The sequence below is a fragment of the Callorhinus ursinus genome, unplaced genomic scaffold (assembly GCF_003265705.2).
Source record: "Callorhinus ursinus isolate GAN/ISIS: 27379988/994484 unplaced genomic scaffold, GSC_fseal_2.0 scaffold89, whole genome shotgun sequence".
Lineage (NCBI taxonomy): Eukaryota > Metazoa > Chordata > Mammalia > Carnivora > Otariidae > Callorhinus > Callorhinus ursinus.
Window position 1 is genome coordinate 643064 of NW_027397151.1, and position 12970 is coordinate 656033.

Consider the following 12970-nt stretch of genomic DNA (forward strand, 5'->3'; position numbering starts at 1 on the left):
CTGACTGACCCCACACGGGAGGGTGAGCACGGAAGTCCTGGGGTCAGAGGGAAGCCTGGCACCCCAGGCCAGGAGTTGAGGTCATTCTGAGACCCCTCTAAGGCTGGAGGGTGCTCTCAGCCCTGCCCCCCACCCTGCCCCCAAGCCACTGCCTGGGCAGCAGCTACCAGGGTGACCACTGGCCTTGGCCCCCACAGGAAGGCACAGCACAGGTGGTCAGTTATGCATTTGCAGGTTATTATTAACCAGGCAGTGACATCACCGGCAGCCAATAGGAGCAGGGTTTATTTCCAGGCTGACAGCTTGATAACGGTTAATTTTAGCTGGATCTTCTTTCCCCAGCCTCATGAAACCTCAGCCAGCCAAAGAGGGGGTTGCCTGTGTCTCCCCAAACAGCTCATGGCTGGGGGCACCTGGGGGCGTCGGGAGGGACTAAGGGGGCAGGCCCGTACCCCTTCCTCCTGCCCTACTCCTCAGAAGGTGGGCTGTGAGGCTGCACCAGGCTGATGGGCCTCTTCTTTGCTCAGCCCACCCCCCCAACACACACACCCATACCCCCGGTTGCTATGGGGGCCATTGTGACAGGTGGCTCAGATTTGGGAGGCAGGCAAGGGGAAGGGGGAGGGGAGGAGCACACAGGTGGGACCCAGTTGGCTTCTGTCCAGACGTAACACGGGCCTGGCTCAGGCCTTCTGAGCTGACTGTAAGTTCTGCCCTCCTTGGCCGTGACCTTGGGCACGGTGGTTTGCCTGTCTGTGTCCGCTGGACTCTTGGTCAATGGGTGCTTGGCGGCCTGGTAGCCCCACCCAGCGCTTGGTGAACTCGCAGTGCTTGGTGACTGGGATTCTGTAGTATTCAGTATTCAGCACTAGTCATTGACCAGTAGTTACTAAGTACTATGCAGTAGGTGGTACTTGTTAGTTTTCAGGGCTATGCAGTGGTTAGGGCTTCTTTAACACTGTTGGCATGTTATTATTCAGCATTATACCTTATTTACTCTCATGTCCAAGTGAACTCGAGTATCTCCGGGTGGTGGCGGCCGAGGGGCCAGGCCCCCAGGGCCCTGCAAGGCAGCCCAGCTGCCGGTGGATGGGGCACATCCTGGGGACACAGAGGCACTTTGGAGAAACCACCTGAGACCCCCGCCGGGGGCCGGCATGCTGGACCTTCAGGGAGGATGCTGCATTCCACCAGCAGTGGCCACCGCCCTGGGCAGCATGGCCTCCTGGCACAGCTTAGCCCCAGGGTGACTTAGTTCCCATGGGGCTGACAGCAGTGGGTGAGCCAGGAGCGGCTGGGTGCAGCTCAGACTTGCTGGGGGGCTGGTCTGCAGGCAGCCCAGGGTCCTGGGTGCTGGTGGCCTCTCTGGGGAAGTTGGGGTGGACGTCCCCAGGGACCTGGGCCTCCTGCAGTGGTTTGGCCCATCCCAGCTTCATCCGATCCCAGTGTCTCCCAAATCCCTGCTAACCTTCAGGCAGGAGGGATGCATCAAATATAGAGGGCAGCTGGATGGGGGTGGGGTGGGTCTCCATTGCTTGCCAGGAGTTTATTTTTAATCCTGGCTCCTGTTTGATAGGATCAGCAGCACTTGGAAGTGCCCGGAGTCATCTGTGAGCCCCTCCCTGCCCAAAACGGGTTAGGAGTGCCTCTGTCTGTAGGGGCAGACCACCCCCGCCCATGACAGCCCAGTGGGAGAGCCTGGGCTGGAGAGACTGGCTTGGCCCATGACCACTGCCCTGGGCCCCTTTACCAGCTGACCTGCTGGGGGTCACATCTCTGAGGGCTCTCTCAGGCATTGCCCCAGTGGAAGGTGCTGGACACTGGGCCTCTGCTCTCACCCACTCACCTTGCTTGACCTTCTCCCAGACCTTGCAATGACAAAGATGAAGCAGACAGGAGTGGTTGACTGATGGGAGATGTGGCCATGGGGAGAGATGCTAGTGGGTCAAGAGGCCTGTACACTTGGTTTTCACACAACACAGGACTGCCCATTCCTCTCCTTAAAACCCATGTTGGCCATTACCCTGGTCTGCCCAGGACCCTCCGAGATCCCCCTGCCCCACTTTCTGGAGGACCGGCCCACCGGTGGCTCGGCACTCGGATCACACTGAGGCCGGGAGCGAGGGGAACTCTGCTTCGTGGGAACCCCTTCCCACTCATGCCCACCAGGGCAGCCTGGGAAGGTATCAGTGGGCTCTGGGAACAGACTTGGAATGTTCCCTGCATGGAGAGAGGCCCATTCTTTCCAAGAGCCTCAGAGGGCGGGTGGTTGAGGTGGATCTGCTAAAGAGCTTCAGGCCACTTGGCCAAGCTGAGGGGACCCTGGCCATACCCTGGGGCCTGGTTGGGGGCATGCCAGGGTGAGCCCATGTGGCAGACACACGGGGCCAGGGGGCCTGAAAGCAAGCCGACTCCAGGGTCCCAAAGGAGGAAGGACCTGCAGGTCCTGGCCATACTGGGGAGACAGAACAGGTTCATTTGTTCATTAGGAACCAACCACACGCAGGGCCGGGTTTGGCCCTTGGGAGAGGCGGGCCAGGGCCATCGCCCGGACCCTAGCCTCAGCCCCTGCCCCTCCTGGTTGAGGCCTGACCTGCCGTTTCCTGTCCCTGGGGCTGGCCCCATCCCCAAAGACCTCCTTTTATGTTTGGAGTGCCTTTCCACCTCTTCTCTCCAGGAGTGCCTGAGCCTGGCGACTTGGCCTCTGCTTCATCCGTCCTCCATCTCTTGCTGTTTCTCTCCCGTTGCCTCTCTCCATCTCCGCCCCTCCCTCCTTTCCGTCTCCCTCCCCGTGCCCCGCGCTCCCCGCGCCTCGGGCTGGCGGTGGTCTCTCCGCTTGCACTCCCTCCGGGTGCGGGTGCGTCTGGAGTCCGCGCCTTTGCAGCTCGCTCCCTCGCCGCATCTTCCTCTCGCGTCCCTGTCGCGCCCGCGCGCGTCCGCGGGTCCCCGTATCCCTGCATCCCTCGCGTCCCCGCCCCGGCCCCGCCCGCCCCGCCCCCTCCCCCCCCCCCCCCCCGCCCGCCGGTACCGCATTGCCGTACTGCAGGGGCGCAGTGCATTGCGCCCGCTCCGTCAATAGGTGGACCCCCTCCTGGAGAGATAAAACCGCGGGCGCCGGCGCCGCCAGTCCCTCTGGCTGAGACCTCGGCTCTGGGTAAGGACGCTCGGCCTCCGGGGCTCCGCCTCCGTCCCCAGCCTTCCGCAGAGGGTCCTCTCTCCGGGGGAACGGACCTGGGGCAGAGAGGGGCCAGGCTGGCGCCTGGCGAGGCTGCGCTGCTCGCTCCGGGCTTCGTTCGGCCAGCCACCCCACGCGCCCGGACCCGGCACCAGGAGTCGGTCCCCGCGGGCGACCAGGGGTGGGCTGGGTGGATGGGGGCACCGCGGTGGTTCTTGTTTATGCGGTGGTGGCGTCTGGGGACGGGTCTTCTGGGCGCGGCGATCGTGTTGCAGCCATGACCTTGGGACTGGCTGGGGCCCTGCGGGATTGGGGCAGGGTCGTCAGTGCTGGGGGCTGCTGAGGGTGCCCTGCGGAGAGGGAGGCAGGGAGACCTGGGGGGCATTCGCCACCCGGCCCCACCCGGGCGGGCCCAGGAGGTGTCCACCTGGTGTCTGCACCCTAGGGTGCGCCGTTGGTGCCTGTTTTCCCTTGCCCGGCCCTCTGTTCCCTCCTGGGCTGCCTAGGTTTCTCCACTGACCTCCAGGATGGGGCAGGGGCTGTGACCCTGGGTGCTGACCAGAGGGAAAGGGGGAGGGGTGCCCCCCTGCCCCCACCAGGCTGCAAGCATCTCTGTCTGGCACTTGCTGAGCTTGGCTGCTGGGGCCAGATTCTTCCCTGCTCTGAAGAGCAGGGCCCCCACCTCCCTGTCCCCCCGTCTGCCCCCTGCCCAGGTCCAGGAGAGCCCAAGCTATTCTAGGCCCCTGATCTGGGCACCACCGCCCTGTGGGAGCCCTGGCCCAGCCTGTCTCCCTTGGTGCCAGCCTGCCTGGCAGGGATGAGGGGAAGATGGCGCCCTCCCTGCTTGAGGAGGGGAGTGGGGAGCACTGACCATTTCTCCATCATGGCAGCGCTGCCGGTGGGGGTGGAGTGCAGTGTAGGGCCCAAGACTCCTGGTGGGGAGCAAGCATCAGGGGACAGAGCACTGAAGAGCAGGGCAGGGTGACTCATCACCGGGCTCCTGACTGGTCATGGGGTTTGCCCAGCCTGGTGTTTCTCCGTCTCTTCGGGGGGGGGGTTAACCTCCTCAATGGGGGTGCTCTGTGGGTATGACACCCAGATATTTAGAGCAGATTGGACCGTTGGGGCTTAGCACCTGACCCAAATGGGCCAGGCACAGGCTGGGGGGAGGGGTCTTCCTGCCCCACCAAATGTGGGAACTTAGCCCTGGTGTAAGGACCAGATCTGGGGGCAGGGATATGTTTGCAACCTGTGCAGGGCGGTGTCTGCTGGCTTCCGCCTGAGGCTCTCCATCACCTGTGCCTCCACCCCAACTCACAGAATCACTGCTCAGCAGCCCCCCACCCTGAGCCACAGCGCTCCAGGCCGTTCCAGCCCCTCCCCACACCCTGGGCAGAATGGGCAAGGAGAAGACCCACATCAACATAGTGGTCATTGGCCACGTGGACTCTGGCAAGTCCACCACAACAGGCCACCTCATCTACAAGTGCGGAGGCATCGACAAGAGGACCATTGAGAAGTTTGAGAAAGAGGCCGCCGAGGTGAGCCTGCCCCCCTCCCCCATCCACTGGAGGACAGGTTCCCACGTGGTGGCTGGGCTGGCGCTTCCCTGACTGGGGCACATGGCTCAGCTGATCTCCTCCAGGGCAAGAAGGCATGAGCCCTAAAGGAACCTGCATGGGGGACAGGTATCTGAGAGAGCTCAGCTGGAGTGGCACGGGGGTGGGGTGGGGTGGGGGCAGCCTCTCTCTGAGGATGTGCTTGGTGTGGGCAAGGGATGGCCAGCTGGATCTGCCCCCTGGGGTGGGGGAGGGGACCTGGAGGCTGCATTTCTGCCCCACAGGGGTCCACATCAGGTTCTGGAACTCTCTGCCACGTTGGACTTGAGAACCCTGCACCCAGGGTGGGGTTCCTGTGTCCCCAGGGCTGAGGTCTGGGGCTGGAGGTGGTGCTGCCCTTACTTGTCCCAGGGCTGGGCCAGGACTCAGGGTGGCTATTAATAGCTGATTGATGGGCAGCCAGCCCATCAGCTCCATTTTCTCATGCTGGGCTGGGGAGGGCTGCTTGTCCACGGTGGTGCTCTTTGGGGAGGGGAGGTCCTGGTTGCCTGGTGAGGATGAGAAGGGCCCCGTTGACTGACCTCCTTTCTCTTAAGTGGCTGAGACCCATGGGTGGGAAGTGGCCATGGAGTGGGGTGGGGGACTCTGCTCTTTGCAACCTCTACCCCCACCCTGGGCTTCGGGAGAAGCCCCTGTCTGGGTGACTGTGAGGGTTCCGTCCTGGATGACAGAGGGGTCGGGGCCAGGGCCCAGGAAGAGTCAGTTGCTGGCCTGCGCTGACCCTGCTCAGAGTGTGTGTGTGTGGGGGGGGGGATGTTGCGGGTTGCACTGGGCTGTCTCCCTCCGCGCCTGAGCCCAAAAGCTGCGTCACTCCCTCCTTCCCTGCGGGGTTGGCGCTGGGGGGAGGCTGTGGGTGTTTGCAGGATGTCTGGCTCAGGTCTAGCTGGGTCCCATCTGGGGCCTGTCTGGGTGGCCCTCCCTGCTGGGCAGCCTCCCTGGAGGGCAGAGCGCTGTCCATGCATAGCCCTGCAGGGGGATCTGCCCGCCTGGGCAGCAACCTCGGCCGCCGCTCTAAGGGCAGCTCTGGCCCAGGGCACCGGGTCTCGCTGGGTGGGGCACAGGTATTTGCAGGTGGAGCACAGACGGGGGGGGAGGAGCCTCGGAGCTATTTGGAAGCCTTGGCTGTCTGTAGAAAGGGATGGAAAGCCAGGCCCTTCCGTGCAACCTCATCTAATTTCCTTTTTTTTCCTTAAAAAAAAAATCAGAGGGTTATTTTTCTGGCTGGACACCTTGACAGTGGTGTTGTAGGCCTCTGGCTGACGCAGGGTCTGTGGGCGTTGGGGTGGCCAGCTTCAGATAAAGGGGAGCCCTCAGTCAGGGGAGGGGTTTCAATCGGTTGGTGGCTTCTCTCCGCGCCTGACTCCCAGGCCCTTGCGCCACCTACTGGCGGACGTTCAAACGGCAACCATCTAGGTGGCAGGAGGCGGGTCCTGGGGACACAGGGTGGCGGGGCCTGGGCAGGGCAGGGTGAGGTCTGGGTGTCCCTCAGAGGTGCTCGCATCTGGCTCCCTCATCCCAGAGATGGGCTCAGGGTCCTAGGGTCCCACGGGGGCCTCTCTGCTGTGACCTGCTCCCATGGCCCTGGGGGACCTGCCGGCCAGCTGGCTGAGTCCCGGGTCCCTCCAGATGGGGAAGGGCTCCTTCAAGTACGCCTGGGTGCTGGACAAACTGAAGGCCGAGCGGGAGCGCGGCATCACCATCGACATCTCCCTCTGGAAGTTTGAGACCACCAAGTACTACATCACCATCATTGACGCCCCCGGCCACCGCGACTTCATCAAGAACATGATCACTGGCACCTCCCAGGTGGGCAGAGCTGCGGGCGGCCGCAGGGGGGTCCCCAGGGTCCTTGAGGGGCAGCTGGGTTCCCTCCACTTCCTGGCCAGGGCATGATGCCCCTCACGTTTGTTGCCCCTCGCCCCACCTGGTACGGAGTCCCCCAGAGAACTGATTGGGTGCCCCAACATCTCAGCCAGGCAGGGGTGCCCGTAAGGGCCACCGTTGCAGACAGACAGACAGACCCAGACAGTCAGACATCACCCGGCCGTTGACGCAGATGGATGAGCCCATGCCCGGGCGGCTGCCTGGGGGAGGGGTGGTGCCTGGGGCTCGCTGTGACTGACCTGCTGGACAGGCGGACTGCGCAGTGCTGATCGTGGCAGCCGGAGTGGGCGAGTTTGAGGCGGGCATCTCCAAGAACGGGCAGACCCGTGAGCACGCGCTGCTGGCCTACACGCTGGGCGTGAAGCAGCTCATCGTGGGGGTCAACAAGATGGACTCCACAGAGCCCGCCTACAGCGAGAAGCGTTACGACGAGATCGTCAAGGAGGTCAGCGCCTACATCAAGAAGATCGGCTACAACCCGGCCACTGTGCCCTTTGTGCCCATCTCAGGCTGGCACGGGGACAACATGCTGGAGCCTTCGCCCAACGTGAGTGCCCAAGGACAGTGGGTGGGGGGCTGCTGGGACCCCTCCCTGAGAACCCAGGGCACTGGGGTGTGCACGGGTCAGGCTAGGCCAGGGCAGAGCACAGGGTCAGAGGGCCTACGTCCCCTTCAGCTGTAGGAGCAGGGACACCTGGCCCTGTGGGCATCAGCCTGGTGAGGAGCCCAACGGTGTGAATTGTGCCCCCCAGCTCAGCCTCCCCATGAGGCCCGCAGAGGCCCCTTCTCTGGCCAGGGACACTCCCTCAGGTGGACAATGCAGGAGGAGCGACCTCCAGGTCCTAGGCCCAAGGGCTCTGTCTCTGGAGGGTTACTTTTCATCCCCCCAGGAGCCTCCCTGGGGGCTCGGAGCAGGTTTGGCTCTGGGAAGGGCCGGGGGCTGGCTCTCCATGGGTTGGTGGGGACGCTGTGGCTCAGGCAGCCTGTGTCTCAGGGACTCAGCAGGACGAGATAAGCCCGAGCCTGAGGTGGAGTTTTCAGAACCTGAGACCAAGCGCCTAGACGCAGTGAAGCCAGGGGCCATCCTGGCCCAGGAGGGTGGTCATCTGCTCTGGCCGGTGCTGCCGCCACCACACTGAGGGGGGACTGCCCTGCAACCCTGTGGTCAGGGGACGAGGCTGGGGACCCTGCCCCCCATCTTGCTGGGCTGCATGTTTGCATGTTGTAGGTCCCACACGGGATGTCATGTAGCAATGGGTGAGCTGACTGCACTGTCCACCCTCCTGGGGAGGCCGACAGCGCCGTCCCCCTGAAGTCCCGTTCCTGACCTGCTGCTCAGGGCGCTCTCAGCTGATCTGGGCTGTCTAGAGGACACAGTCTCTGGGAGTGGACTGGGCTGTGCTGCCGGCCCCCTCCCCTTCTCCCGGCCTGTGGCCAGCAGGCCAGGGGGGCCCCGTGCCAGGAGGGCGCTGGGTCTGCTGTCAGGAGAAGCCCTAGGCAGGGAAGGGCCAGCCGTGCCTGGAGATAGCTGGCTGTTGGGGGCCGAGGCTAGACTCTTTGCCTCTAGCCTGGCCACTGGCCAGACTCTGGGCCCTCCCTGTCTGGTGCCAGCCCTGCCCAGGGATCTGAGGAGGCAGGAAAGGGGGGGCTGAGCTGCGCTGGGCTCTGCTTCTTTTCCCAGATCTCCTTTCCCAAGGCTTCTGTGATGTTGGGAGTGTGAGCTGGGTGGTGGGGAGGGTGAGGGGTCAGCTGTGCGGCCCCTTGATGGACATGAACTGGCTTAGGGTAAACAGTCAGATACCTCCACCAGGGATCCTGGAGAGTCCTGGGGAGGCCGTGGGGCTGGGGTGTAGGGCAGGTGGGTGTAAGTGGTCTCGACCTCCAATGGATGCCCTCTTCTTCCTGTCCAGATGCCGTGGTTCAAGGGCTGGAAAGTGGAGCGTAAGGAGGGGAACGCCAGTGGAGTGTCCCTGCTGGAGGCTCTGGACACAATCCTGCCCCCAACACGCCCCACAGATAAGCCCCTGCGCCTGCCACTGCAGGACGTGTACAAGATTGGTGGTGAGTGAGGGTTCAGTGCCCCACACTTGCCGTGGGCACCTGGCCCAGCCCGCCCTGGCGAGTTCTGCCCCTCACACCCCACTCCTCAGACCAGGGCCCTTGACAAGGGGCTCTTGAGGCCAAATTATCTGTCCCTCCCCCAGTGCCGTACACTTTCTGGGGGACCATCCATCCATCTGTCCATCCCCCATCCATGCTCCATCCACCCATCCATCCATCCATTCAGACAACTGTTTACCCCCACACATTCATCTGTCCATTCATCCATCCATTCATCTACCTATCCATCCATCCAAACAGCCATCCATCTGTCCATTCACACAACTGTCTACCTCACACATCCATCTGTTCATCCATCCATCCATCCGCCCACCCATTCACCCACCTGTCTGTCTGTCCATCCACACATCCGTCCACCCCTACCCATCCATCTGTCCATTCATCTGCCCAACCAACCATCCATCCATCCATCTCTCCACCCACCTACCCACTCCTACCTATTCATCCATCTGTCCAGGGTCTTCCTCCCTTCAAATAAGCACTCAGCCCTATGCCAGGAGCTGGCGGTACAAGGGTAAATCCCATGTCTCCTTCCCTCCATGACAGTCTGTCTTATGGGAGACACACTCTACTCCAGGCATGAGAAATGCTCTTCATAAGATGACAGGAAACCATAACCAAGCACAAGGCCCACGAGGGGCACACTCCCAGTCTGGGGGCTACGTGCAGGGCAGGGGTGTCACACTCACCCAGCACAGAGAACAGCCACCAGCCGCCGGCTCTGTCATGCCACAGCCGGGGGCATGGGGGTGGAGCCCCCCTACACGCTAGAGGAGGCCAGACACCCACCGAGCAGAAACCACCTCTCATGAGCAGGTCCGTGAGAAGTCTGGGGCACTTGTGCCCCTTTGGGGGTAGCCCCTGACACCAGCAACATCGAAGCTGGGCCAGGTGATCCAGGTGGGCTGGTCCTCAACCACCCTGATGCTGCTGCCGCACCAGGAGGGGCCTCAGACAAGGGAGGGGTCCCTACAGTGCTCCCCCCGCTGGGGGACGGCGGCCACCTGGGGCGGGGACAGGCCTCCAGGTCCAGATGGGCTTCTCTTTGCCATGTTCCCCTGACTTCGCTCCTGCCCAGGCATTCCTGGGAAATCTTTCTCGTTCAGTCCCTTCTTTGCCTGACAGGGTCAGGCGAGCCTCTGCTTCTGTCGGAACCTCAGTGTCTGCCTTGTCTGGGGTCTCCCCGTGCCCCTCATTCCATCCCACCTGCTCCTCACAGCCCCCTTCCTCTCTACCCAGGCATTGGCACCGTGCCCGTGGGCCGAGTGGAGACGGGCATCCTTCGGCCGGGCATGGTAGTGACCTTCGCACCTGTGAACATCACCACGGAGGTGAAGTCAGTGGAGATGCACCACGAGGCTCTGAGTGAGGCCCTGCCCGGCGACAATGTTGGCTTCAATGTGAAGAACGTGTCGGTCAAGGACATCCGTCGAGGCAACGTGTGTGGGGACAGCAAGTCCGACCCACCCCAGGAGGCTGCCCAGTTCACCTCCCAGGTGGGCGGCTAGTCCCCCAAGGGCAGGAACAGGGCGGTCCTTGGCATTAGCAGAGTACTTGATCCCCTCTGAGGCTTGCTCTTGGGAGAACCAGACCCTTGCTTTACAAAGGAGGCCATCAAGGCCTGGAGGGCTTGGGTCAGGGCTGGGGGCACTCGCAGGAAGAGCAGATGCTGGGGTGGGCCCAGGCCTTGTTGCTCCGAGCCTCAGTGAGGTCCCGTCTGGGTCCTGAAAATGTTTTTATTTCTTGCTGGAGACGTCTGTGTAATATTTTATTCCCTTCATTTTCACTGCACCCTCTTTGATCACCTCTTCACGTGACGACAGTTTTAAAAATTGGCTCCCATGAGATGTAACTGTAGTACTTGAGGTCCAGTTTCTCATCCTGCCTCAGCTCTGGCCAGTGCAGACAGCATAAGTCCTATCCACTGGCCCTTCCCACAGCGCACCTGTCGGTTGTTTATCTCTTGTGGTTTGCCAAATGCTTCATGAGGACCCTGGTGTCCATGTCAAGGGTGTGGGTCCCCTGTAGCCTGACCTTCCTTCATGGCCAGCACCCAGGACCAGGGGATTCAAGCCTCCCTCGGCTCTGATGCCCTCCTTGCCCACCTGGGCATGTCTGACAGCCTTGTGCACATCTTCGCCCAGGTCATCATCTTGAACCACCCAGGGCAGATCAGCGCCGGGTACTCACCTGTCATTGACTGCCACACGGCGCACATCGCCTGCAAGTTTGCTGAGCTGAAGGAGAAGATTGACCGGCGCTCAGGCAAGAAGCTGGAGGACAACCCCAAAGCCCTGAAGTCTGGTGATGCAGCCATTGTGGAGATGGTCCCTGGGAAGCCCATGTGTGTGGAGAGCTTCTCTCAGTACCCACCTCTTGGTGAGCTGGGCAGGTAGTGGAGGGAGGTGCAGCCTGGATGGGGCTGGTCCCAGCTTCGGCAGAGGACCACGGTGGGGTGGGGTGGGCGGGGAGGTGTCCTTCAGTTTGCTGTGACCTCCAGCCTCCATCTCTCCATGTCATGGAGCATAGGTGCCCTGCTGGTCAGCTTGGGGAGAAAGGCTCCAGGGCCACAGCTAGTCTGGGAGCAGAACTAGGACTGACTGCTGGACGTCAGTGGGACACAGATATCCCTAGGATGACCCACAGGCCTATATAAGAGAGCTGCCTTGTGCAGGTTGCGGGCCCTCGCAGTATCAACTGAAAGGGTCTACTCCTGGCCAGGCGTGTCATTGGACCCCCACAACGCCTGGGGGGGGCGGTCGTTCCTGCCGCCAGAGGAGGAGACCAGAGCCTTAGAGACATTCTCGCTCTAGCATCTCACAGTCCTCGGGCTGCGGACCCCACCACCCGCCCCCAGAAACGGGCCCGGGAGGGAGGATGCTGTGAGATGGAGTGCGCCTGCGCTCGGCATCCCGGCCGGGGCGGGGGGGGGGGGGGGGCTGGGGCAGGGGCGGGGCCCTGCTCGCCCCTCACTCCCGCTCCCCGCAGGCCGCTTCGCGGTTCGCGACATGCGGCAGACGGTGGCTGTGGGCGTCATCAAGAACGTGGAGAAGAAGAGCGGTGGCGCCGGCAAGGTCACCAAGTCGGCGCAGAAGGCGCAGAAGGCGGGCAAGTGAAGCGCGGGCGCCCGCGGCGCGACCCTCCCCGGCGGCGCCGCGCCCCGCCCCCGGCCCCGCCCCCGGCCCCGCCCCGGCGCCCCGCCCCCCCGCCAGGCGCATGTCTGCACCTCCGCTTGTAAGAGGCTCTCGGTCAGCGACTGGATGCTCGCCATCAAGGTCCAGTGGAAGTTCTTTAAGAGGAAAAGCGCCCCCGCCGCCCCCGCTTCCGCGCCCAGCCTTCGCCGCGCTCAGTGCCCGTTTTACCAATAAACTGAGCGACCCCAGATCCGTGTGCGCCTGCTTCTGGGTGGGGTGGGGGCCGTCCGCCCCGCGCTCTCCCCAGGCCACTTCTCCTCCGCGTTCCACGTACTCCATCACCGCTGCCGGTGGCCTGGTCGGTGTCCTCCCGCGCTGCCCAGGGTGGATGGTGGGGCGGGGGGCCACCACACCGTGTGGCCCCGCACTGGAGGCCTGATCCGAACTCCAGCTGGTCTGGTTTGCAGTGGGGGTGGGGGGCTTTGGAAATGCCCTCCTGGGGGCGTCCAGCACAGAGAATCCACAGAAGGGGGCTGAGTGTTTTGTAGGTCTCTCTGAGCACCAGAGGAGAGCTGAGGGCTCCGCCCCCGTGATTGTCACACACGGGTCTTCTCTGGGTTCCTGGCTTCTATGGTCTCGGTCCCCTACTAGCCAGTCACGTGGCTGGAGAGGACACCCCATGCATCCTGCTCTTCGGCTGGGCCCTGGGCACACCCAGGAGCTCCAGTCCCCAAACCCTAGAGAGAGCCCTGACTTTGGTCAGCAAGGACGGGAGTTGGGGGTCAGACTGCTCTCCGTCCAGCCATCCTGCTCCAGAAAAGCAGCGTCCTGCTGTGTCAGGGGTTGTGCTGCAGAAGGAGCCTATCCCGGTGTGGGGCAAGGCGGTGGGCAGATTCCCCAACCGTGCTCACAGTAGGGGACTGGGCTGGGGGCTCCCCTCCAGGGTGAGCAGCAGGCCAACCACGTAAGTGTCTAGGGTTGCTGCAATGCAAGACCTCAAACTGGCTTAAAACGACAGAACTCTCCTCTCCCCCGCC

The 12970-nt window shown here is 63.0% G+C and overlaps 1 protein-coding gene across 1 annotated transcript; it reads left to right on the top strand.

Moving 5' to 3' along the window:
• Nucleotides 1-3060: 3060 nt before the first annotated feature.
• EEF1A2 (eukaryotic translation elongation factor 1 alpha 2) lies at nucleotides 3061-12181 on the top strand. The gene is made up of 8 exons (XM_025865084.2): nucleotides 3061-3154; nucleotides 4496-4716; nucleotides 6421-6600; nucleotides 6929-7225; nucleotides 8589-8739; nucleotides 10039-10295; nucleotides 10944-11178; nucleotides 11788-12181. The coding sequence occupies exons 2-8, from the start codon at nucleotides 4573-4575 to the stop codon at nucleotides 11913-11915; spliced, it is 1392 nt and encodes a 463-aa protein (XP_025720869.1). The 5' UTR covers nucleotides 3061-3154; nucleotides 4496-4572; the 3' UTR covers nucleotides 11916-12181.
• Nucleotides 12182-12970: the final 789 nt, after the last annotated feature.